Here is a 24,962-nt window from a genome sequence, read left to right on the forward strand (position 1 = left end):
CTCCGAGTTACTGACCTTTGCTTTAAAGCCCAATTCTGGGCACAAGATAAAACACCCTTGCAGAGCCGGAGAGGAGCTTGTTAGGTCTTGAGTAGTACAAAAAAGATAATTTACCTTACCCCTCGCTCTGGCATTCTCTTCTCCCAGATGTGCTGCGCTGTGGGTGGTCCCTCTGCGTCATCACCTACAATACTGATAGTAGAAATATGTCACCAGCACACCGATCATTAGAGCAAATAAACTTCCATTTAATCTCAGAGTCTGATGAAGGGGACCCTGCGTGGCCCCGAAAGCACTTGCAAATGAGAGACAGCATATGTCAATAAATGGACGATTATTTGCTCTAATGATCGGTCTGGTGTGCTGGTGACATATATTTCTACTATCACTTGGTGGCGGCGCCATCTGCAGTCATTCCTAGCACCCGTTGGTGTATCCATATGGGAATTCCGGTAAGGAGTGCAGCAAGGATCTCCTACATCACCAAAAATACAGGGCTATTAACCCTGCACTGAACATGGAGGAAAAGAGAGTGTGTGACCACAGCCAAGACCAACCTAACAAGAGTGGCCACACAGATGCAGGGAGCTTGCCAAAGCGGGCAGTAAAGCAAGTAGTACCCCTAGACTTAAAGTGACACTAAGCTCAGGAGTTAAATCTTAAAAATGCATTCAAGTACCGAATCTTATCTGTGTATCACTCGGCTGTAGAGCCTCAAATCATCTCTGAATTGGTGCCGACACTGTCCGTCCTTCTGGGGGGTGGCTACTTTTCTTCCACATGGTCCCTGTGTGTGTTGTAAAGTAGTCACCGCTCCAAGCTCACTCCTGTGATGGACTACAATCTCAATACAAATCAGTAAACCAAACGTGAGATTGTAATCCATCACGGGAGTGAGTTTGGAGCGGTGACTACCTTACAACACACATGGACCATGTGGAAGAAAAGTAGCCACCCTCCAGAAGGACGGACAGTGTCGGCACCAATTCAGAAAAGATTTGAGGATCTACAGCCGAGTGAGACACAAATACGTTTTTGTTCATAGTTAGGGTACTTGAATTCATTTTTAAGATTTAACTCCTGAGTTTAGTGTCACTTTATCAAGCAGTTAACCCTTGCAGTGGAAGGGGGAAGGGTTTTTTTTTTCTTTCTTGTGCCCAGAGTTGGGCTTTAAGGTGTTGCAGTGGTAACCATTTCTATTCCAGCTGTTAGCCTAGTGAAAATGTGTGACCATTTGTTTCATATGTGCTACTGTGAATTTAAATAAAGTAATACTAAAAAGAGGCAAAGACGCAAATTTTTATATTCCCTACCATTGTTATATCATCTTTTCCAGTATTAAAATGGGCTGCAGACAGAGGACAAGGTTTTGGATTTTTAACAGGGGCAGTTAGGTAGTCTAATATCTCGGTTCATTAAAATAAGAAAAAAAAAGTTTCCCCAAAAGACGCAGGAAAACGACAGACAATAAAAAACTGAGAACTGTACAACCATATTCACCTCCAGTTGGTAAAAAAATAGAGATATATCACAGCTCACGAACATATACAGATCTGTCAGCAGATGGGTCAATTAAAAAAAGAAAGAAAAAAAAAAAAAAAAAGTCTACTTGGACTTCCTCCGTTTGGATTGAGTGGGACTGGCTCCAGATTCTGCAAGGAAAAGACAATGGACGGTTAACCTCTTCACTGCCAACAGGGAACAGAGCACTGGCACTTGCTGCCCCTCCAGCAGTCAAGGGGTTGAGCTGTAAAGATTAGTAGCTTTGCAGCTTACATTGGGGGGCCCTGTCACTGCTGGGGACCTTTTTTTCGGAGATGCAGAGACCGTTTTACACCCCAATGACAACGTACAGCATCCCTGCATATAAGAACCAGACAGTGTTTACTCTGTAGCATCTGCTTTGCTGAGGGAAGGTAATGCATCATCTATGGACCCCAACAGCACAGTACTGCAGTCAAGGGGTTGACACTGTATGCATTCATAGCTTTGCATTGGGGGGCCCTGTCACTGTTGGTGTCCTTTTTGGAGGATGAAGACCATTTAACATCGCAATAACGGCTTACTGCATCCCTGCGTATAAGAACCAGACAGTATTTGCTCTGTAGCATCTGCTCTGCTGAGGGAAAGTAATGCATCATCTATGGACCCCTACATCACAATACTGCACCACGGTCACATTATATTGCAATATAAGCTACTTGCAAGTCATTAGCCACATAGACTTTAAGCAAAGCAGTTCAATATATATTTCTGAATTCTATGAAATACACATAAAAGTATATAGCAATATGAAGCAGATAGCTCATGAGCTGTGACACTTAGCAGCCAATCATGATCTGCTAACATTATCCATAGAAAAATCTTCTAGTAAAAGTGTAGCCAGATCGCCGCCCCGCCAGTCACGCAGTTGAAGGTTGCTCTCTCTTTACCAGGGATAAGCCACCTCTGCACGCCAGCTGTTGTGGAACTAAAGGTCCCATAAGTAGGGATGTCCCGATACCACTTTGTTAAGACCAAGTACAAGTATTGTCCCTCATGTACTTGCCGATACATTTTCTTAAAAGGGACATGTGACTTTTTTTCTAAAACAACACAGACTGATGATTTTAGGGCAGTTTCTCACCAGGGCTAAATACGGATGTCACCGGAACTGAATACATGTCCCCACAGCAGAACACGTTCCTAAGGCAGAATAGTATTTTGTTTTGGGGACATGTATACTGAGAATACATGTCCACAAACCAGAATTCCTCTCACCAGGCTGCGTGTCGATCTCACCAGGGCGACGTGGACATCTGCAGTGGCTCTGCGGGCACTCCACCTCACCGGCGATGTTAGGACCCGGCCTCCCCCTCGTCCAGACCGGCTGACTATCTGCGCTGCTGGGCCCCCCCGACCATCAATCTACCGGCCCAGTCCTCCCCGTCAGTGTGCGGCAGGAACCCCCAGCTTCCAGCCCTGGAGCGGTAGTTCAGCCCCCGGGGCTGTCAATGGCTGTGCATGTGCTGGGTAGGAGGAGGAGATAAAGAACCGGACAGGCACTGCCATGGACAGCTATCTGCAGGTCCCCACAAGCGCGGGAACTCGGACGGCCGCTGCCGTTTGAAAATTTAAAAGGGCCGGTATCGGCCTTAAGAATCGGGGTATTTTCACAAGTACTCATGAAAATGCCTGGTATCCGACCCGATACCTATACTAGTATCGGTATCTGGAAATCCCTACCCATAAGCATTGCACAACTGACAGCCACAGGCATGACACCCAGAGATAAAGGCATGATGGGATTTGTAGGTTCACTACAGCTGGAGTATAGAGATCTCCTACCCTTGCTCTAAACTACCGCTACCAACACACAGTGCTTATGGAGGACTGAAAAGGGGGCAAAAGCGTGCATTAGAAAGGAGCTCCCAAGCACAAACATAAAAGGATAGGGCATTCTTAGTTTATATGCCAATGTACACTATATGGCCAAAAGTTTGTGGACACCTATCCAGAACACAGTGAATGGTCAGAAGCATAGGGACAACCCTCCAAACTATAGAGGTCAGGGGTTTCCAGTGAAGGGTACTGTTAAAGGATATCTAAAACCAAGAACATAAATGTAATATATAGCAGCTCACCAGTCCTTAGATGGGGTGGACGAGTTGGATTTTTTTTTAGCCCAAGTACATTTTCTGCAAGTACATAAAAAAAATCTGTTGACCCTGCCAGAAATACAATGTCATTGTCACTACATGTGAGCTAAACTGAAATCTCAAACAAACGTTATCAATTTTCTCAACTATCTTTGGAACTGCAGAACACCCCCCCTATAGATGGAGGATGTTTTCTGTAAGGCTGCTCCTCCTAAGATACAGTAAGTGAACATTATCACCCTAAGGCAAGAAATGTGTTGCTGGCCCAATCATTAGGGCAGGGCTGGACAAAATCCCAGGAGCCAGGTAGTCAATGCTTCTTAAAAATTACAGCTGGCGCCTAACGTTTGATTTGGTTTTCTCTAATTGTTATCAATGAAGCTAGCTCCTGGATTGGACGGACTGGCTCCTGAATTCCATATGAATTTGTCCACCCCTGCATTAGAGGAAATTATAGGCACAGAAGCCTTAAAAAGGAAAACCAATGCAACGTCACAGCTGGGGGCAGGTATGCTACAATATATCACATTTTTGTTTTTGGGTTTAGATACACTTTAATGCAACAGCATACAATGACATTTTAGACAAATGCACCTTCAACCTTGTGGCAACAGTTTGGGGACGGTCCTTTCCAGTTCAAGCATGACTGTGTCCCTGTGCACTAAGTCAAGTAAATCAAAACATGGTTTGTTGAGTATAGTTTGGAGGAACCAAAGTGGCCTGCACTGTCTTGTCCTAACCCCTACTCAACACCTCTGGGATGAACTGGAATGCCAATTTGAGCCAAGTCTTCCCTTTCAAATTCAACATCTGACCACTAGGGATGCACCAATACCAGTTTTTCGGTATCAAGTACCGATATCTATCATTCGGTACTGGTACTTCTGCTAGAATGGAGCCCTCTTCCTGGTCAATCAGGAAGCCGGGCGGCGTGTCATTAACTGCCGCCTGGCTTCCTGATTGCCTAGGAAGCCGGTTCCCCAGCCAATACCTTTTGCAGCTCTGGAATATTTACCTGTCGACTAGTGCGGGTTCTGTGCCGGTCCAGCCTTGCTGTCTGTACTTCTGTGTGAGGCTGTGACACTGGTTGGCTGCTCATTATGCTTCTTGTAGAAATAAGCAATGTGGTTTTGTAATATTGAGCAGCATTACGGCTTCCTGGCCAATCAGAAAGCCTAGAGGCGGCTCATTATCCTCCGCCCGGGTAACTGATTGGCCAGGAAGCTGGTCCTATGCTGTCTGGACGGCTTCCCAGCCAATCTGCATCGAGCCGTCTTCCGGGACAACCAGGAAGCCGGACGGCGAGTCAATACCTGCCGCCCGGCTTCCTAATTGGCCAGGAAGCCGGCTCCCTGTCCAAAACCGACTCCATGTTCCCTCGCGGCACTGCTGGTCAGGGGAAATCTTCCTCTGACCGTAAGTTCCGGTATCAGAGCATTTGAGCGAGTACGAGTGCTCGCACAAATACTTGGTATTGGCACGGATACTAGTACCCTTATCAGTGCAACCCTAATGCTCTTTTGGTTGAATGGGCACAAATTTCCACAGACACACCCTAAAATCTTGTGGAAAACCTTCTGAGAAGGGTGGAGACTGTAGCCACAAGGGTTCAGGAGGAGCAAATCCATATTAATGTTTTTGGAATTAGATGTCCAATAAGCTCATATAGGTGTCATGGTCAGGTGTCCACAAACTTTAGAACGTATATGTGTGTTGGAAAAGAAGTCTAAGGGCAGGGTGGCCAGGATGAAATTAGAAGCACTATCCATTGAAATTCCAAAGTTTAATGTTTCACTGTAACATACCTTTAAAGTGAAGCTCATAGTTTTGGACAACCTCATAAATATACGGACGCTTTGTAAAAGCAGATCAGGTGTCCTGAGGCTACAGTGGTAGTATACTGAGGAGCAGAGATTTAAGTTACAGTTACTGAAAGCTCTGCTGCTGTCTGTGCCTACAATGCAGAGCTGGTGTGCGTCAGATGACCCATCATGTGTGTCCCATTAACCAGAAGCACTGACGGTTGAGTTTTACATTTCAGGAACCTCATTGTAGGCCTGCTTTACATACCAATAGGCTCAAGAGAGACGAGTCCAATTGTTTGCTACGGTTAACATATCAGATTGTCTATGCCAATGCTATCCCATAAGTTCTCATTATTAAAAAAGCAAACAAACATTCAGTCTGTGTCCTCATCAATCGGCTTTGGTCCCAAGCTGGCTTTCCAATATCCCTATCCATGCCAAACGTTGCATCAGTGCCATCATTTTCAACACACAACGTTTAAAGTGGATTAATCACCATTGTATATTTGCAGTCACTAAAGGCAGAGGAGGTGCATATGCCACCTGTGCAGCTTCTTCTGCTGCATGTTAGCCCACAAAGTAGAAAAGCTGCAATATGGACAATCGATGGGAAAGTAAAAGGGGCAAAGCATTGGTGGCCTAGAAATGAGTGGGGGGCTGAACCCAGCAGTCCATCCACTGCTGATTGCTTGGACCCTTCAAGTAGAAGAACTAGACCCCAATCAGGAAACTTAACTGCTCCGAAGGCATCCTGGTAGGTCGTGGTGGTGATGTCACAGGAGACTACTGGTCCGGCCAGGTATGACAGTGTGAAAATCAGCCATAAAAGGAAGTCACCGGCGAGAGCATGTCAGAGACACATACTAGCCAGATGGCAAACTAACATGAGGGCGTCCCAAGATCCTGGGCAACAGTGATGGGCCTTAAACACTGGCCCCAAATATTCTCTTTTAACAGACCCTAAAATTTGTGGAAAGGTGACACTTGTAAGCCACAGAACGTGACAAGACCACTTTAAAGTTCTCCTCTCTCACAGTCCCTGGTAGGTCTCCAGCAGTTTCTCCACAACCATCCATCAACATAAACATGTCGACCTTGCAATACCCCGCTCAAACACATCTTGTATATCTACTGCATATCACTCGGCTGGTTTTCTTCACCTTTCACGGAATTGGATGCAATGCTGGGACGGGCCACACGCTTTCGTTGTCCGCTCTCCAAGATGTCTTGTGGCATGGGGAATTCCTCCACTCTGGAATTTCTTCGACTTGGGGGCCTGGACCTCTCCCCTGGTTCACTAAATATAGTAAGATAATAATATCAGTGAAGTTATTTAATTGAGATGCCACTAAAAAGGTGGCTTCTCTAATGAAGAGTGCATGAAAATACATTGATATTTTCTCTGGTTAATATTTACATCTGCTGCCACAGGCAATCTGCAACCTGCAGCATTTTTATAATAAGTAGCATGTAATAAAGGCAGGAGAAATGCTACAGGAGTATGGCGGTCTAAACAAGTACCAAATCGAGTTACTAGGTCAGTGGTGGTGAACCTTGGCACTCCAGCTGTGCCAAAACTACAAATCCCAAGATGCATCTGCCTCTGGGAGTTATGTCTGTGGCTGTCAGAGCCTTGCAATGCCTCATGGGACTTGTAGTTCCAAAACAGCTGGAGTGCCAAGGTTCGCCATCACTGTACTAGGTCATCCACAAGCCTCATTAATTCCTCATTAAGTACTCACCAATTCCGAATACCGATACCGGAAGTCCCATTAAGGAAGCCAGGCGGCGTGTAATGACTCGCCACCTGGCTGCCAGATTAACCAGGCGGCGTGTAAAGACTCGACAACCGGCTTTCCGATAAGCAGGGAAGCCGTCTCCATGCTCCCTGGTCACCAGGTGACCAGGGAGCATGGAGCCGGCTTTCTGGCCAATCAGGAAGCCGGGCACCGTGTAATGACTTGTTGCCCGGCTTCCTGATTGATCAAGAAGCTGGCCAATCAGGAGGCCGGGCAATGAGCCATTACATGGCCGGGAACCTGGCTCCATGCTATTTCGTCACCAGGTGACAAGGGAGGATGAAGCCGGCTTTCTGGCCAATCAGAAAGCCGGGGAGCGGGTAATGACTCGCCGTCCAGCTTCCCGATTGGCCTGATTCCCGACCAATCAGGAAGCTAGACGGCGAGTAATTTAAAACTGCCCGGCTTCCTGGTTGTGACTAAGTGAAGAGGGAGCATGGAGCCGGCTTCCTGATACCAGAAGCTCAGGTATCAGGCTAGGCACCGGAGCATTTGGACAAGTACAAGTACTCGCCAAAATACTCGGCATCGGCACTAGTGTCGCTATCGGTGCATCCCTAATTACGGGCATGACTAAAATGGTCTTCGGTAAAAAAAACTAGTAGAGCTTTCACTCACATCACCACCTTCTGATGCAAATTTGTTATTGCAAAAAGGACCAAAAAAAAACACAATGATTTCCTGTGGCAGCCACTTTATTTTATTGATCCACCTACAGTCAACTACATATAGTAAGCAACAGCTATAGAGCGATCGCGCTGCTAATTAGGGGTGATTTGGGATGGTAAGTACCCGGAATCTTATTATTTCATTGTTCTCGGATTCTTTTTGGAAACATGCATTTAAATTCAGCAATAGCAGACAAAAAAAAAGCAGCATGAACTCACCATTCCATATTCTCTTGCGTATCAGCATCTGAAAGGAGTAGGAACGTTTTTTTGTATGAGAGGATGCAGAGACATGTTGCAGGAAAACAAAACGTATATTTCTGCTTTACAAAACGAAACCACCTCCCCAACATCTTACCTCGTTTCTCTGACGCATTCTGATTGTCAGTGCTGGTCCCTTCCTCTGGCCCGGGATTCTGAGGAAAAACTATTAAAGAGAAGATAGGAAAGAGGAAAATTGAAGCCATTTATTGGTAGAACACTTTCTGCTAATACACAGGTTTCACAATAAGAAAAACAAATAGGATTTTCGTAATCGCCATAAAATCCTTTCCTTGGAGGCCATTGTGGGACATAGGAAGTATTTCTCCCTTAGGTTATACTGTGCTCAACAGCCGGTATGGGCACTGGCAAACCGAAAAACTGTAGGCCATCCCAAGATAACCCCTCCTACTATCAGACATGCCTTGATTATACAGAAAGCAGAACCAACAGCATGATCATAAAGCCCAGAGAGGTGAGAACTGTGTTCCTCAATGGACTCAAAGAAAAAGATGGGAGTACAAAAATCTTATTTCCTTTGTCATTCACTGAGGGACATAGGAAGTCTTTCACCCAACTGATGGGTGACAAAACAGATACCAACAGGCCCAGGAACACAACAGAAAGTTGGGGACTGACTGCAACTCAAGGAGCTACCTGAAGGACTTTTACGCCCAAAAATTAGTATAAGATAAGGGCGCAACATTTACTGACTGGATCACCTTAAATCCTGAGGAAAAAAAAAAACTAATGCAGCCACCACATCTAAGAACCGGTAATCTGCAATTGGGTTTAGAAATTTTGTTCCCTTTACATTATAAAATGGATACCATACCTGTTTCTAAAATCTGTTCTGGAACAGTGTCATCAAAGGTGGTGCTAATTTGCTCCGCTAACGTGCCTTCACTACTTTTTTCAGCCAATAGCATCATTGGTGGATTCGGAGACGGAAACGGTAGAAGGTCAACAGGAGTGCTGGATCGATGGACAATTGGATCCATGGACAGTGCAGAAGTGCTGTTACTCTCTGTACTGGTCTGACTTGTCATAGATGGTGACCTTCCTGGACCACCCATACTGGGACAGCCAGCTTCAGAGCTTTCCATATGGTCTTGACCCATGGAAGGTGTTGATTGGAACTTGCTTCCAGAAGTTTCCACATTACTGCCAAGTGTTGGCGACAATGTTGGCTTTACATTTACAGGTGAAGATAAGTCAGAAGCAGAGCCAAGTTGAGTGCTGAGGTCATCAGAGCTGTACTGCATTTTGGCTGGTGGTTGTGGAAGTGGGGAAGGAGACTGAGATGGTGCAAGTTGTCCAGACATTTGTACCGGGCTTGTGAGGGCTGATCTGGTTGTAGTTACATTGTTGGTGTTACTGGAAGGGGAAGTAGATGATGATGGTCCAGGGAACTGAATATTTTTGGAAATATGCAAAGGTCCAACAACTGCAACAGACTGAGGCATCATGTTAGTGTTGGAAGGCGGCATGTTATTTTGCTGTGATCCTTTCATTACTTGGATAATAGAAGAGGAATTGAAAAAAACTGGAGTGATAAATTGTTGACGTGTATTAGACTGTACAGGAGGCTGCCCTTCAGACACTATTACTTTGTTTGCAACACTGGCCATAGTGACTACGGTGGGTACCAAAGTAGGCTGCAACTGAGAAGCCATTGGGGTAGACACACTGGCCGATGGGGTTATAGGATTTGATGTTACAAAAACAGTTATCTGATTTGGTGTCATTGAAGTGGAAGCAGGTGCTGGACCACCAGACCTCTTTAAAGTGTTGCCTGGTAAGTTCAGCGGCACGTTAGTGTTATTTTCCACTGTATCAGTCCTTGGCTGGACATTGGAAGCCTCTGGAAATGGATGAGTATTAGATACACAAGCTGAATCCTTTAGACTGTCCCCAGGTAAAGAAGCAACATCCATTGTTTTTGAGTCTTCTGTAGGTAGTAGTATAGATGTTTCCAGAAGCTGGTCTGGTGGCTTGATATTAACATTCGGAGCACCAGAGTGGTCGAGCAGTTGACTCAATGATGTTGGGGCTTCTCTGATGGCTGGTGAAAGGGCAGACAGTTCTTCAGGACGTGGGAGTTTTGAACCTTCTAGGAATAGCGCTTCCTTCTTGGCTAGCTCTTCCGGGGACACCATCTTCATTTCTTGGCGAACATCTGTTTTGTGTTCTGCTACAGGGTGCTCTTTGTGGATCATCTGCATTGTTTGGTTCTCATTTTCCTGAATCAAACTTGAACTTTCCTTGATCTCCTCAGTGGTAACAGCTGTACTTGGTACAATTGGTGGAGGGTATTGTCCTATTGTGGGTGCTGCTTGAGGTAGTTGTACAGATGGTTGGCCTGCTAACAGGTTTCTCTGCATCTCCATACTATGTAACATTCCAGGGGTCTGCTGTCCACCAAGTACCATTTTAGGAGTCTTGGAGTTCTGTCTACCAGGGCTTGGTGTTGTTTTGCGACTTGATGCGGGACTTGACCGCCTACTATTGCTTGGACTTGCCCGCTTGTTACCACCAGCAGTTGGTGGCTTTCCAGCTCCATTATCCATCTTATTCAAATGTGAGACAAATGTAGACTGATTGTTCACAGTCAACCCTGGAGGAGCTTGTCCAATGGCTTTTAGAGTAGTTGGATTCAGCCCTTGCTGATCAAAACCTCGATTAAGGGTGGGCCGTGGAGGTAATGGAATATTGATCTGAGGAGGAAAAAGACCAGCAATAGAGGCGTTGAGTCTTTCTGGAGAAAGGCTAATTTCTGAAGGTTCTGTACTAGGAGGGCGATTATTGGGTGTCTGAGGGTAGTAAGGTCTAGGGCTTGCTCTGTTGGGCGTTTTCGGCCTTGAAGTCTGTGATGGAGTCTGAACATTTTGGTAATGGTGCCCATGAGAGCCACCCATTGTGTTGGAGTGCTGCTGCTGAGGGCTTGTACCTTGTGTAAGAGAAAGGGCAGAGGGGGTTCCTGGTTTAGAGCCAGCCATCATCATTGGATTTTGAGGCATAAGCATATGTGGGGCCATATTGTTTTGAGATCCAGGAGCTGTGGAAAGCTCAGGAATGTCACCAAGAGGACCAGCAGAAGGTCCATCACCCAAAGGTGAGCCTGTTTGATTTTGTCCACTCTCTGGAAATCCCATCTTCCTACCATTGCCTCCTAATGATGAATTGGACAACATTGCCATTCTCTGCTTGTCAGGTGAAGGTGTTATGGAACCAGTGTTTTGTAAGTTTACCATAGCTTGCATGCTGCCTCCTTGCTGCATGGGCATTCTCTGAGCATCTGTATTCATAGCAGCCCGGGGGTTAAAGACATTCTGTTGCAAAGGAAGCCGCACTGTTTTTTGTTCCTGCTGCTGCTGCTGCTGTTGTTGCTGTTGCATCATTAGCATCATCATCATCTGCTGAGGAGGGGTAGGCTGCTGATTCTGCCCACTTTGACCCTGTTGCTGTCCAAGCTGCATTAACTGAGGAATCTGCTGAAGTTGTCTCTGCTCAAGACCTTGAGTTGGGTAGCCTAAAATTAGATTTTAAACATTATTATAATACAAGATTTATATACCGCCAACAGTTTGTGCAGCACTTTTCAAAATAAATGGAGGCAGTACAGTTACAATACAAGAGGGTGAGGAGGGCTCTACTCGTGAGAGCTTACAATCTAAAAGGATCATTTTTATAAAATTCCATACAGGCCCCTTGGCTACCACATTATCTTTCTAGAACAAGAATTTCATGAATTTGCATTAAGCCTAGGGAGAATGCATTGATGTGCGCTGTGCTGTACTGCATTGCTTAAAATGGTGCATGTCCATTTTCTAGTTCATGGGCAGTCTTAATCTAATGCACAATAATTAATGGCATAAAACACAATGTACTGCAATGGGAAAAAAGCAGATGTTGACTGTTCTTTTCGATGCAAAAAAAAAGTCCCCAGCTTGTGCTCATAAGAGTCCTGCTTTCACCTGTCAGCCAAGTTAGAAAGCACATTGTGGCAGGTCCCAGCAGAGATGCAACTGGCAGATGTCAGTAGAATATCTACCCTTCTATGGCCAGTCTAGCACAGGGAAACTGGCAACAGAACTGGTAAACTGCAACTCATTTATGAACCAACATCAGCCAATACATAATTCCAGTGTGTTCGGGAGCTGCATGTAGCCTGATCCAGCTCACAGCCAACAGTGTGAGCTAGATCAGACTACAAGCAGCTTGTTAATTCTAGGCTTGCCCCCCTTAGTGCTTACTTCAACAAGCTGCTATTAATTCCTGCATGGAAAGCCAAGTAAATAAAATGATTTAAACTGTAACTATGGCCAGGCTATAAACATTCAAATATTTACATCATTCCTAACATGTAGTAAATGACATGAAAAGGCCATCAGTAACCTATGTAGCTGCAGGTACTGTGGGTAAATTCATCCTCAAAATTCATGGCAGAAGCATTAAAGTCATTCACTCAACAGCTCGGTTCCCCCTGCTCCCTCTTGCAAGCAGTGACTCGGCAGCCTTTTTAGCCTAAGCTCTATTGTGAATAAAGAGCAGATGCTCTGGGGGGCTGAGCTGCTGAGAGAACTTGAATGAGTTCAATAGTAGTGCTTCTGCTGTGAATGTGAGGATACATTGCTGCACAGTGTCTGCAGCTACAGAGGTAAGTGAGGGCTCGCTTAAAAGCTTATTCATTGCCTGTTAAGAATTTTTTTTATACTTTACTGTCAATAGCCTGATTAAAAGTTCACGTTAAGATTTCTTGCCGGATTGCTGTATACGTTCCAGGGTGGCTCAACAGGTCACGTAAAAATCTCAAATTTATATTTACATTTTCTATTACCCAATATTAATTAAAATAAAAAATGAAGGCACACATTGACAGTTGTAGGATTGCTGGTTCTCACCTGGTGGCCTGTTTTGGAATTCTGAAAGTTTCTGACCAGCGTCTAAGGCTCCTAATTGATCTCCTACGATTCCAGACTGATCAGACTCTTCCATACGAGATTCAGCAGCACTTTAAAGAAATAAGAAATTTACTAGTCACAGGTTTAAAGCATGGCCGTCTACAATTTCCTGAACAAGTACATTGCAGTACCCTTGGAAGCTTTGACATGAGTTAAAAAGAAAGCATACTCTTTTTATGGATATTATCTTTTTATGTACTATGTTCAGGAATAGTTTTTTAGTCAGGTAAATATTAGGCATGCACCGATAGCGGTTCTTCGGTATCGAGTACCGATATTTTTCTTCCGGTACTCGCCGATACCGGTGCCCCGATTAACAGGAAGTCGGGCGGGGCATCATGACCCGTCGCCCGGCTTCTTGCTTGCCTGCGAAGCCAGTGTTCTATTGAAAAAACACTGGCTTTACTTGCCAAGGCTGCATGGCTTCCTGACCAATCAGGAAGCCGGGAGGCGAGTCGTGACATGTCACCCAGCTTCCTGATTGGTGAGGAAGCCAGGCTGCCTATCAAACAAGTAAAGCTGGCTTCCTAACCAATCATGAAGCCGTGCGGCACGTCATGACCCGTCTCCCTGATTGGCTAGGAAGCCAGCTTTACTTGTTCCTAGGCAGCTTGGCTTCCTGACCAATCAGGAAGCCGGGAGGTGGGTCATTGGTAACAAGTGAAGCTGGCTTCCAAGCACATCAGGAAGCTGGGAGGTGGTTCATAATCCAATGCCCAGCTTCTTGAGTGGAAAGGAAGCCGGCTCCATGCTTCCTCGCCACTGCCAGTCAGATGGAGATCTCCCTCTGACCGGAAGCTCTGGTATCGGAGGATTTGGGCAAGTACGAGTAGCCGCCCAAATACTCGGTATCGGCACCGATACTAGTATCGGTGCATCCCTAGTAAATATGAAATATTGTATATAAATATTCCATTTTACTACTGGTACTCAGACTAGTTTCTGAAAGCTGGTTTGCTACTATGTTGCGAGTAGACCTGTGACTAGATCTGAATGTTACGCCAACTGTACTGAATTTCTATTTGTACAATACGAATAATGATAAAAAAAAGGGACAACAAAACCAGTTAGCATTCAAAAACTATCAAAAATGCTTAGTGATTGCCATCATCTGAAAGGCTCCACCTACATACATATAGGACAAACGTTACACGACAACAGTACAGGACACCTGTAATGAGGTAGGCTGAAACTTCTGACCTCTTAATTATAAAATCCTACTTCCCTTGGCCGCCCTGATGATCCAGTGGCTTCAGAATTTTCCAAGTAATAGACCTGATATGCAAAGTTACAAGTATGCAAACTAGGAGTTCAGACTTTCCTGACGCGCATATTTGTTTCTGGGCAGTAACCCTGAAAAGACTGAGGTCAGAATCTGCCAGGAAGCTAGCATTTCAGAAGGTCAGCAATGACAGCCTAAGTATTTCTCTCATTTCCAGGTAAGCCTGCTGCCCAGCTTTTGAAATCAATGCCCTCCTGTAGACAACTGCTGGGAAATTTCAAAGTCAGTTTAACAATGACCTCAGGAAGCAAGATAGGATTAGACCCCCTTTTATCAAACTGTCTAAAAGACAAATTGTCTGTTTTTCTGATAACAATCCGCCCAGCAAGGACGGATTGCTATGGGGCAATACTCTGCCCCATTAACGAGATTAAGCTTGTACAAAATAGGCCAGCTTTTTATCTGCAAGCTCATCATACGTGATATGCCAGCCACAATAGATTCTTCTGCTGTTACCAATAACCACTTACTTCATATGTTCCTCTCCCTGTTGGTTCTTTTTCTTCCTTGGTGGCTTCTTCTTCTTTGGCTTGGCAGCAGCAGTGTTCTGTTTGCTGTTCACACCAAAGTGACCCGCGGATATATCACTCTGAAGAAGGTTTACCAGTAGAGGGCTGGTCAAAGTGACATCTTTGTTAACAGGGAAGGATTGATTTTGTCCACAAGCCAACTGGTTTCCACTGCCACCTTGACCAAACGGAGAATTGAAAGGGAGGCCATGTCCTGCAAAGTGTTGTCCAGGTCCGTTATTCCCTGGCATGTTTTGTAGGTGTTGAGCATGTTGTGAAGCCATATTGCCTGTTTGCTGCATGGGTAAATCTGGCAAAAGGGTCCCCAAGTCACCAGTGGCTTGAGCAGAGCTTTCTGCATGGGTCTGCTGAAGATGCTGTCCTGGTCCAGCTTGTCGGAGCACCTGATTCTGTATGTTAACACCCTGTGAAGGATTACCACCCACCGTCCCCTGCTGGGAAATACCCTGCCCTGAGAACTGTACCATGTTGTTAGGCATACCAGGAGCTGGTCCCCTTATTATCTGACTAGGTCCTGCCATGACACCTGCTGAATTTTGAGTGTTGAATCCCTGCTTATTTCCCTGCATTATCTGCTCCATTACAGGATTCTGCTGCATCATAGCCTGATTCTGGGCTGTCATCATCTGACTGTGAGAAGGCATCATTTGCTTCGGGGGTGTCATCCTCTGAGGTGGCTGACCCAGATTTTGAGATCCTGCCAACATCTGTCCCTGTGACATGAGCTGCGTTCTTGAAAGTACCAGCTGACCCTGGGTATTCAGAGAAGCCTGTCCTTGAAGGTTAACCATCTGTGCTTGGGAGGAAATTATTTGTTGATGCATGCCAAGCATCTGGGACTGTGGTCCTTGCTGGGCCTGACTATGCATGCCACCAATATTAACTTGACTCACACCACTGCCGCTAGTTTGCAGGTTATTCAGATTGTTATGAAGTCCAATTAGATTAGTCTGCATCACATTGGTACCTCCATGGGACCCTTGCAGCTGACCATGGGATGATCCATTAGCCTGACCACCTACAAGTCAAGCAAATTGTTAGTGTTACTCATGAAACTTTACTGTATGCACAATAAACAACTACAAAATGCAGAGTGTGTCCTACATTATTAGAAACAGTAATCCTTAGCTGAACCAGAACCATCACTTTTTTTTTGGATGCTCCAGGAAAAATAATATCATTTTACAGACACATGCCCATGTATTCTGAATCCACCTGTCACAAACAAAAGATACACGAGCAGAGGTTAACTTCAGTAGAAGTCAAGCTTGGCCAGCCCTCTCCCCCCTCTTCAATAGTCAGTGAGGCAGTCAAGTAGTGATGGGCCTGGGCTTGGTGCGAACCTATATCGCTGAAGCACACTCAAAACTGACCTCCACACCCCCCTCCTGGACCAATCAGCGGTGGCAGTTGAGGCGGGGGGCATTCCCTGCCCTTTTGTGTCATATAGCTGCAGGGTAGGAAATGTTACTGTCGAAATTGATTGGTCCATGAGTTGGTGTGTTACAGTCACAGTTTGAAAGGATTTCGGCGAACTGGGTTTGCACCAAGCCCAGGCTCATCAATAACGGCCGTGTACTCCCATAGAGAAGGACAGGGCCTGCGTACTAATAACACGCAGCACCTGTCCTTCCCGGGAGCTGCCCGATGCGGCCGTGCACGGAGCTGTATGTGGCGGCCGTTTCTCGTGTGAATGAGGCCTTCAGGTCATCCTTCCTACTATTGATTTGAAAAAAAAAAAAAGTAAAAATAGGACTAATCCACAACGCATAAGCTGTTTGACTCGGTAACCAATCATCTATTTCTTAAAATTCCTGTAGTGGATAGCAATAAGTCATACCTGCTCCCTGTCCAGCGGCGGTTACTTGCTGCTGAGCTGTGGCACCATTAGTAGGTGACCCTGCTGTGCTGGGTGGGGTCTGTCCCTGCAGAAAATTGGCATTTGTTTGCCCTGCGGTAAAAACAGGCGGCAGCCGCTTAGGAACACCTGAGTGAAGGAAGAACTCTTTGTATAAATGGAATTAATATTTTACAAATTTACACAACTAGCTCTTAGAGGAATATGCAGGCTGGTAAACTCCTGAAAATGATAGTTGCCTAGCTGTGATGCACTGGCTTTAAAACCCCAATGTCGGTGACCTGGAATAATAATTATGCAGACCAGGAGATTAATTTTACTTGCTGCATGCTTATTCTAGGTTACCGATTTCAATATTACAGAACAAAACACAGTCAGACAGCTGCCTTTTTAAACAAGGTTAGCCTACATATTTCTCTCAGTACCAATTCCTGTTAACAGTTTCTCTCCAAAGACAGTAAGGGCCCTGTCACACCATCAAGAGTGTGTTCCACCTCTCGAACGCAACCCAGCCGGCTCACTTTGTTTTGGGGCAGGAGGGGGAGTGGCGGTGCATTGAACTCATTGGCATGCCCGCATGCATTATTGTTTGCAGATCGCACTGAACCGGAACGCAGGCACTAATGTGTCACACGTTTGGGTGCCGGCGATCACACCGCGGGCGGGGGAAGTGGCTATGGTACCATTGAGTTCAATGCACTGCCACACCCCCCTCCCACTCCAAAACAAAGTGAGCTGGCTGGGTTGCGTTCCAGTGGCCTAACGCACTGGAACTCTTGATGGTGTGACTGGGTCCATAAAAGCTGTTATATGACATCTGCAAGTTTAATTTGGTTTATTAGGAGTAACTCCCCCCGAGGCAATTCTGCTGAAAAGAAAAACCAATAAAGTTGGTATGCACATGTCGAACTTCAACCGGTTCCTAATGAACCGGATGAAAGTCGCACCGTTGGTCCCGCTGTCGTTCTGTGCGATTGCTCACACTGAGAACATCTCTCATTAGCCTGACCATTTTGAAAATCAGTTTTTCGGCCGTTTTATTGGCCATTCCGCAATCAGTTTTGTAACCAGACAAATCTTTGTCATAGCCTTGATACATTTGGGAAGATTAAACAAATATCAAATGAACAAGAACAACAAGAGTGCATATTAGAAGTAAAATCTACCACTGACAACAGATTCATTGGGATATGGGCCAAAATTATTTCTTTAGAAAATCATTTGAGAAATTTTGATCAGTACAATCTTTAACATTTAAGTCCAGTAAAATATATCTACTACTCTTCTAAGCCCAATTGACTTAAAATTATTTTACCGATTACCCTGAAATCACAGGAGAGGTTTAATGTGATCGCAGTATTTGCTGGTTTATGTGTGTTTGCTTGAATATGATCATTTTGCAAATGAATCATCATTGATCCTTCCCCAGCCTACAGCTGGCCATAGACAGCTCGAAATTTGACCTATTCCTGCTGAATCAGCCAAAATATTGGAACCATGAGTGGACCTGTCAGCACCACCCGGCTTGACATGCTATTACAAATTGAAGTAGCTGGGAGGAAAATTGTTAGCCGATCAGTGACTGCGTCCTTTCATATGTAGTCACTGTTTGGGTTATTGGGTATTTAGGTTGTCTGAATTCAATATCCGGCAAGAGAAATCTAGCCATGTATGGCTAGCTTAAAGTAGTATTAAACGCTCAAAACGTTTTTCAATAATGAATCCATTGCCCAGCAAATCTTTGCTTTACATTTTTGCCCAAGCACTTACAATCATCATGTTTCTGAACAGCTGCTTTCAAGTCTCATCTCAGCTTCTGTCAGAAACCACCTGCTACTGCGCATGTGCAGGGTCCAGTTTTCCGTACTGCTTGTAAAAGGGGAACTTGCGCACATCTATGCGCCACAGATCGGCCGCGCAAAAGCGCGCCAAACGGCGCACAGGAAGTGATGCTGCTTCCTGATGGATTTGCCTATTTAAAGCCAGCCTACCTGACTCCAAGTTGCTGGATTGTCTTCAGCTTCCCCTGTGTTCCTTGTGCTTCCTATTACCTTGCTGACTTTGACCCGGATTATCCTTGACCTTGTTGATTGCTACCTGACCCTGACCTCCTGCTTGTTCACTGGACCTGCCTCTGTCTCCTGCCTTTGTACCTCGCTGCCCGACTAGATTGACCCCTGGGCTTGTTTGATCTCGATCTTGGATCCTGCTCTGCACTCCGCTGAATACCTGGTTTTGACTACACAGCTCAGCTTGCCGGAACTCCAGCTTGCATGGTGTGATCACCTCTGGCACCTGTGCCAATCACTGTCCACTCTGACTCTTTTCCCAACTCTAGGGTCCTTGGGACATGAGGTGCAAGGGAAGCCTCCTCCCTACATTCAGTCTCCACCCAGGTAGGTGACAGCTTCCCTGAACTTCCTGTCCAGTACAAGATCACAAAGGACAGTGCAAACTCCAGCAACTGTTCATCTACAAGCTTGGAGAAGGGAACAGAGGGGGCCGGGAAAGGGATTGCTGGATTTACTGTGTCGACACACACAGCTTACTAGCACACACAAGGGTGACTGCATAGCACTCTGCTTGACAAAGGGGCTCATTCTAAAACAGGAAGTCAGGACCAGTGCTCAGGGGAGCAGCCGATTCTGCAGGAAACAAACTTTTAAACATCAAGAAGCAGCATCCATTGTAAGTTATTTCATCAGCATTTGAAATAGCTTAAAATGCTTTTGACTTTAATATCACTTTAAGAGTATTTCCACTTATGCCGCCAAATTGGGATTACACCCATTTTATATTTTTACATGTTCCCATTCACATAGCAGAACTTAAAGTAATTATATAAAAATGGTTGCTTACCATTTTACCTGCTCTTTTCTAAGAACATTAAAACTGAAGTTTTTCATTCTCTGTAATTTCAAGGACGGAGCTGGGGAGTTAGTGTTTACCATAAATGGACCCATGCTGGCATATCCCAATCTTAATGGAAACTAGCTTTAAAAAACAACTGTCCTAACAAAGGGTTAAAGATGTAGAAGCTTGCTTCTGCATTGTATGTTAATGAGGGGAAACTCTGTGTACCATCACTCTGTCTGGGGACAGACTAGCTTTAAAAATGTTCAGAGTAGCTTGCAGTCTGCTCTAAGGCCTGCTCCAAAGAAACATCTAAAAAGATAAGACATTTTTGTTTAAAATTATTTTTAGGTATACTGTTTGAATGGGAACACAAACATATAGTGAGGTTTTCCCAAATTTGACAGCAAAAGTGGAGATGCACTTTAGGTTTTTCAGTATTATTACTGATATCTGCCCAACATCCAATAAAAAAAAAAGGCATTTTTACAGCCATCAACTGCTAGATTTACAGCCATCAAGACAGCATGCTCTTTATAAATCAGACAGCTTTGTACAACATACCTGCATGAATACCCTGTGGACCCTGATTCAGCTGCATCATAAAGTTGCCTGCCGTGCTCCCCTGTGGCATCACACTGCTGCGCCCCGGAGAGCTGACAGTCTGTTGTTGGAAACCCTGAGGCAGTGAATTGCCCTGTCCCGGTCGTGGTCCCATGGCCTGTGGCTGGGTTTGGTTCACTGTGGGGGAGGATGCTGGCGAGCTCTGCTGGAAGGAAGGAGATGAGGCCGGAGATTTTGACAGATGGGGTTGCTGCAATGGAGTCAACACCCTCGGGGGTCCCCCCTGCATTGGTTTCATTGAAGGCGAGCTGAACTGGTTTGAGTTGGCCATAGATGGGAAATTGGAGTGAACTTGGGATGCCTGCTGGCTGCCAAATGGGTAAGGAGGGGGAGGGTGGGACGGTGTCTGCACTGCTGATAGAGATGGTCTCTGTTGGAATTGCTGCTGTTGCTGTAATTGCCCTCCTGCACCCAATAAAGATTTTTTCCACTGCTGATTGGGTGCAACAGCTCCCATATTTCCTTGAGCCGGTGGAGGCTGCAAGGCTCCTGACGCGAGCTGATTCCAGCCCGGAGGGACGGGAACTTGAGTAGGAGCCGCAAAAGAAGGACGGATGCCTTGAGTAACTTGCTGATGTTGCGGCAGGCGAGCCTGTTGCTGAAACTGCTGAAAGGTGGCTGCGTTGGCTGGTCTGTTGCCCACAACTGCCTGCATTGGGTGGAGCTGAGGAGTCATGGAACCAGATGGATGGTTCTGCTGCTGGACAGTCAAACCAGACACGAGGGGATCCATGGCATCTAAAAAAAGAAACACTTTATGAGCCATTGATACAGTTTTTTTTTCCAACTGTAAAACATCCAAGCCTACAAGGTGCAAACCTTGGTATTCTCTACTAAACATTTATAGGAACAGGTCAGGGTAAACAAATTCAGCAATATCAGCTTCCAAAAAAAAAAAAAATCCTGATAGGTTCTCTTGAAAGGAACTCCTGGCACAACTTTCATTTATGTGTTTTTCAATAGCCACAAAGGATATAAATCAACTTTCTGTGCGCCAGATCCTTTTACAAACCCAGATTACCTTTTAAAAAATTAGCAGTGACATCATCACTGGGCTACGAATAGCCTGTACAGAAAGCAGAGTTGCAGGGGGGACCCAGCAGGCTACTCACTACAGTTTGAATTCAGAAACCTAGGAGGGGGGCGCAGATACAAGACCAGTCATCCTACACAAAGTGAGAGCACAGCAGTGCCTGGTCTTTATAACAGGAAGCTCCTGCGCAGAAGCAACCTGCAGCTGTTTATGCTGGATTACTGCACAGATCTGGGAGAAATATACAAAAAGGACAACAAGATTCAAGTGAGAATATACTTGCCTCTTGTATATGGATAATGATTATTTAGCTTGGATTCCAGTTTTAATAGAACAACTATAGAAAAAAAACAAGAAAACCTTCATAACCAACTTCATGCTGTCTATCTTCACTGCCCTCTTCCACTGCAGCAAGATATAAATAGACAGGTACACTTTAGGCTAACTAGAAATCTTTACAACACCTTGCTGTGAAGAGGGCCTTGGAGTCCTTGGTTGGAGGAGTTCAGCGCTGCCACCTGCAGCCATCATAGACGATGAAACATGGGGACCCTGGGACATCATGGTGCCTGCTGCAGCAGGGTTATTCATCCTGATGAGGCCTGGATGATAACAGAATAGTCAAATCAACCTTATCAATGGAGAAAAAAAATAAATACCGAATTACTAAATCAGCCGCACCGCATACCTGCTCTGCCCTGAACCGCAAAAGCCGGGTCAATTCTCATTGCATTACTTGCTGCCATTGGTCCATTCATTCTAACCTCCTGTGCAGGGGTTTGAACTAATGCAATATTTATCGCCCCTTCTCCTGGAAAATTTCGGAAGAAAACAAATTCAATTTCATTGCAGGTAATGACAGGAAGTAAATGTCGAAAAACGTAAACCTAAACAACAAACTTCTCTTATTTGCTCCTTTATGGTCTGTTAAAAATGCCATTAAATGCATTCTGTTATATCTGTTCGAGAAGCACAAAAAAAATACCTGTGGATCCTGTCAAAAATCTTGCCAGCTTTTAACTTCTCTTGGTGAGCCAACAACATAGAGCCTTCTCTTCTGCACTGACATCTCTGAGTCTTATCTCTGCCCAGGTTACAAAATGACTTATGTAGCTCAGGGGGCTCTACAAGTATTGCATAGGATCCGAAAATTAAACTAAGGCTTCAAAGTATTTCTGCTCCACCAAGTCAGTACAAGTTCACTTTAAACTTTCTCAGATAGAACAGGGAAGGGTTAGATCCTCTGCCAGGATATTATTTCTGTCTGATTACTTATTGGAGAGATTTCCCCTTACTTTCTGCCAGGACATGGAGTGATGGGATATCTCTCCAATAGGTGTATGTTGTACATAGCTATATGATGTGATAGCAATCAAGGCAATAATCCGTTTTTCACTTGAAATTCTATTGGAGTGCGAGTGACTTTATACATACACCTATCTTGGATTGCAGAGGCATCTGCAGTCACTTTGGCACCCACCCGACTCTAAGGGTATTATCCGGTCAGGAGTGCGATGGGTACACTGGATTTTAATCTCTCTCCCAGGGACAGAGCAAACACTGTTTTAAAGTGACGCTAAATTCAGTGAACATTCAAGTCCCTTAACTATTAACAAAAATGTATCTTCTTTGTGTATCACTCGGCTGTAGATCCTCAAACCATCTCTGAATAGGTGCTGACACTGTCCTTCCTTCTGGAGTGGCTACTTTTGTTCCCCATGGTCCCCGTGTGTGGTGAAGTAGCCACCACTCCAAGCTCACTCCCCTGATGGACTACAATCTCAATACAAATTAGTAAACTAAACGTGAGATTGTAGTCCATTGTGGCTTGGAGCGGTGGCTACTTTACAACACACACGGGGACCATGGGGAACAAAAGTAGCCACCCTCCAGAAGGAAGCACAGTGTCAGCCCCAATTCAGAGATAATTTGAGGCTCTACAGCTGAGTGGTACACAAAGAAGATACATTTTTGTTAATAGTTAAGGTACTTAAATGTATTTTTAAGATTTAACTCCTGAATTTAGTGTCACTTTAATAGAATAATGATAGGTTAAAACGTTTGATGTTTTTATTGCTGCCTGTGCCTTCCTGTTCTGGTGACAACTGCTTTAGTATTCCTAGTCCTGGTGTCACAAAAACAGGGCATGAGGGACAGTCTCCTCAAAGGGTTCATAGATGATTAAAAAAATGGCTTGGGTTAGTCTTTAAGCTTAGCAATACTTTTAATAAATGAAAGCTAAACTCCAGGCAGATAAAAAAAATAAAAAAAGGTACAAGTCAATGCAGCTCTGCATTCAGTAAAGTGGAACTAATATCCTAAAATAAATGTAAACAAAATGTGAAGAGGTAGTTTTAGTTTTTAGCAGAAGAAACATGCTCTGTCTTTTCTATAAAAAAAATGGAAAAGGGCAACCTCGTGGATAAGTGTGCCATAATGTGCAAAGTCCATCCCCACCCAGGACACATCAGTTCTGCTTTGGTACATCATTAAATGTTTTGAACATGCAAGAAGTGCAATTGTAAAAAGTTGACCTGGTATTGGCCTTGGATTGCACTGTACGGCAGAGCTCAGACTGGGAGAAAGAAGCAGGACAAGGAGACAACCAGTGGTGCTTATGTGCTAATAAGGGCTCATTCAGATGGGCGCGCATGTCTGTACAGCGTGCAGCTCGTAAAATCACTTGATTCCGGAAAGGGACAGGTGCTGCGTGTAATTGAGCTGCTTGTTCTTCCCCATGAATGAGCCTTAAGGGGCATGCCAATAGGAAAGAGCAAAGAGATTAACTCAGTCAGTTGTTCCTCTTTTCACCAAGTCACAGGCTTGGGAGGGACAAGACCTGAAAGTGTTACATAACTGTAGCAGAGGCAAATCAGGTCTCCTTCCCTGCCAGACAGACCTGTGTTATGTGGCTGAGCTGTGTAAATCTCAGAACTGGGTGCACAGAAGTACAAAATCCTTTGGCAGGTAAAACTGATCCCATATAAATATACAGTGGGGCAAAAAAGTATTTAGTCAGCCACCAATTGTGCAAGTTCTCCCACTTACTGTTTTAATGCATTGACAGCAAGATAATGAAACATTGCTGTCCGTGAACATTCATCATATTCCAACCTTCTATCTGGACAGACAGAATTCCCAGATCCCGCAGCTGCTGGTTGTTGCCTTGGGCAAGAAGACGTAGGCGCTCTGCAGCTTCCCTTGGGATGTTGAATGTGACCCGGACACTGTTCCATGGTTCCACCTTTTGCAACTTCAGCCGGTTACACTCTATAGAAGCAAGATAGAAAATATGAAATATCTCGCTGAACTAACCATTTCTGAGAAACCTGGGCCTTCTCATAGTTCTTATGCAGGCCTGAGATGCTAAATACATCCAACAGTCCAAGCCACATAAACAACAAGATAGGAGTAACCTTGAGCAGCTATACAAATTCCACACAACAGGCAAAGCTATGTCATTTTTTTTCTACCTTATTCGCAGTTTTAGTCAAGACAAGATTAAGAATTCCTAGTCTACCTATTGTATTGACTTACATTTTTCATAATATAGAGTGTGTATATATATATATATATATATATACACACACATTACAATGGCTGGCCAGGAAGCTGCTCGTCGGGCTCCACCGTCCACTCGTCACAGA

At 44.9% G+C, this 24,962-nt stretch overlaps 1 protein-coding gene across 1 annotated transcript in view; it reads right to left on the bottom strand.

Moving 5' to 3' along the window:
- Positions 1-1,475: 1,475 nt before the first annotated feature.
- The window catches only part of NCOA6 (nuclear receptor coactivator 6), a 33,083-nt gene continuing 9,596 nt past the window's right edge, over positions 1,476-24,962 (bottom strand). The window contains exons 4-15 of the mRNA XM_018556183.1: positions 24,430-24,585; positions 22,004-22,126; positions 21,780-21,917; positions 20,223-21,020; positions 16,788-16,934; positions 14,888-15,965; positions 13,076-13,185; positions 9,007-11,703; positions 8,269-8,337; positions 8,130-8,157; positions 6,604-6,740; positions 1,476-1,652 (exon numbers count right to left, since the gene is read on the bottom strand). Of these exons, the coding sequence (XP_018411685.1) occupies positions 1,606-1,652; positions 6,604-6,740; positions 8,130-8,157; positions 8,269-8,337; positions 9,007-11,703; positions 13,076-13,185; positions 14,888-15,965; positions 16,788-16,934; positions 20,223-21,020; positions 21,780-21,917; positions 22,004-22,126; positions 24,430-24,585 (5,528 nt within the window). The 3' untranslated portion in view covers positions 1,476-1,605. The remainder of the gene's footprint in view (positions 1,653-6,603; positions 6,741-8,129; positions 8,158-8,268; positions 8,338-9,006; positions 11,704-13,075; positions 13,186-14,887; positions 15,966-16,787; positions 16,935-20,222; positions 21,021-21,779; positions 21,918-22,003; positions 22,127-24,429; positions 24,586-24,962) is intronic.

The sequence above is a fragment of the Nanorana parkeri genome, unplaced genomic scaffold (assembly GCF_000935625.1).
Source record: "Nanorana parkeri isolate BGI_ZX_2015 unplaced genomic scaffold, ASM93562v1 scaffold227, whole genome shotgun sequence".
Lineage (NCBI taxonomy): Eukaryota > Metazoa > Chordata > Amphibia > Anura > Dicroglossidae > Nanorana > Nanorana parkeri.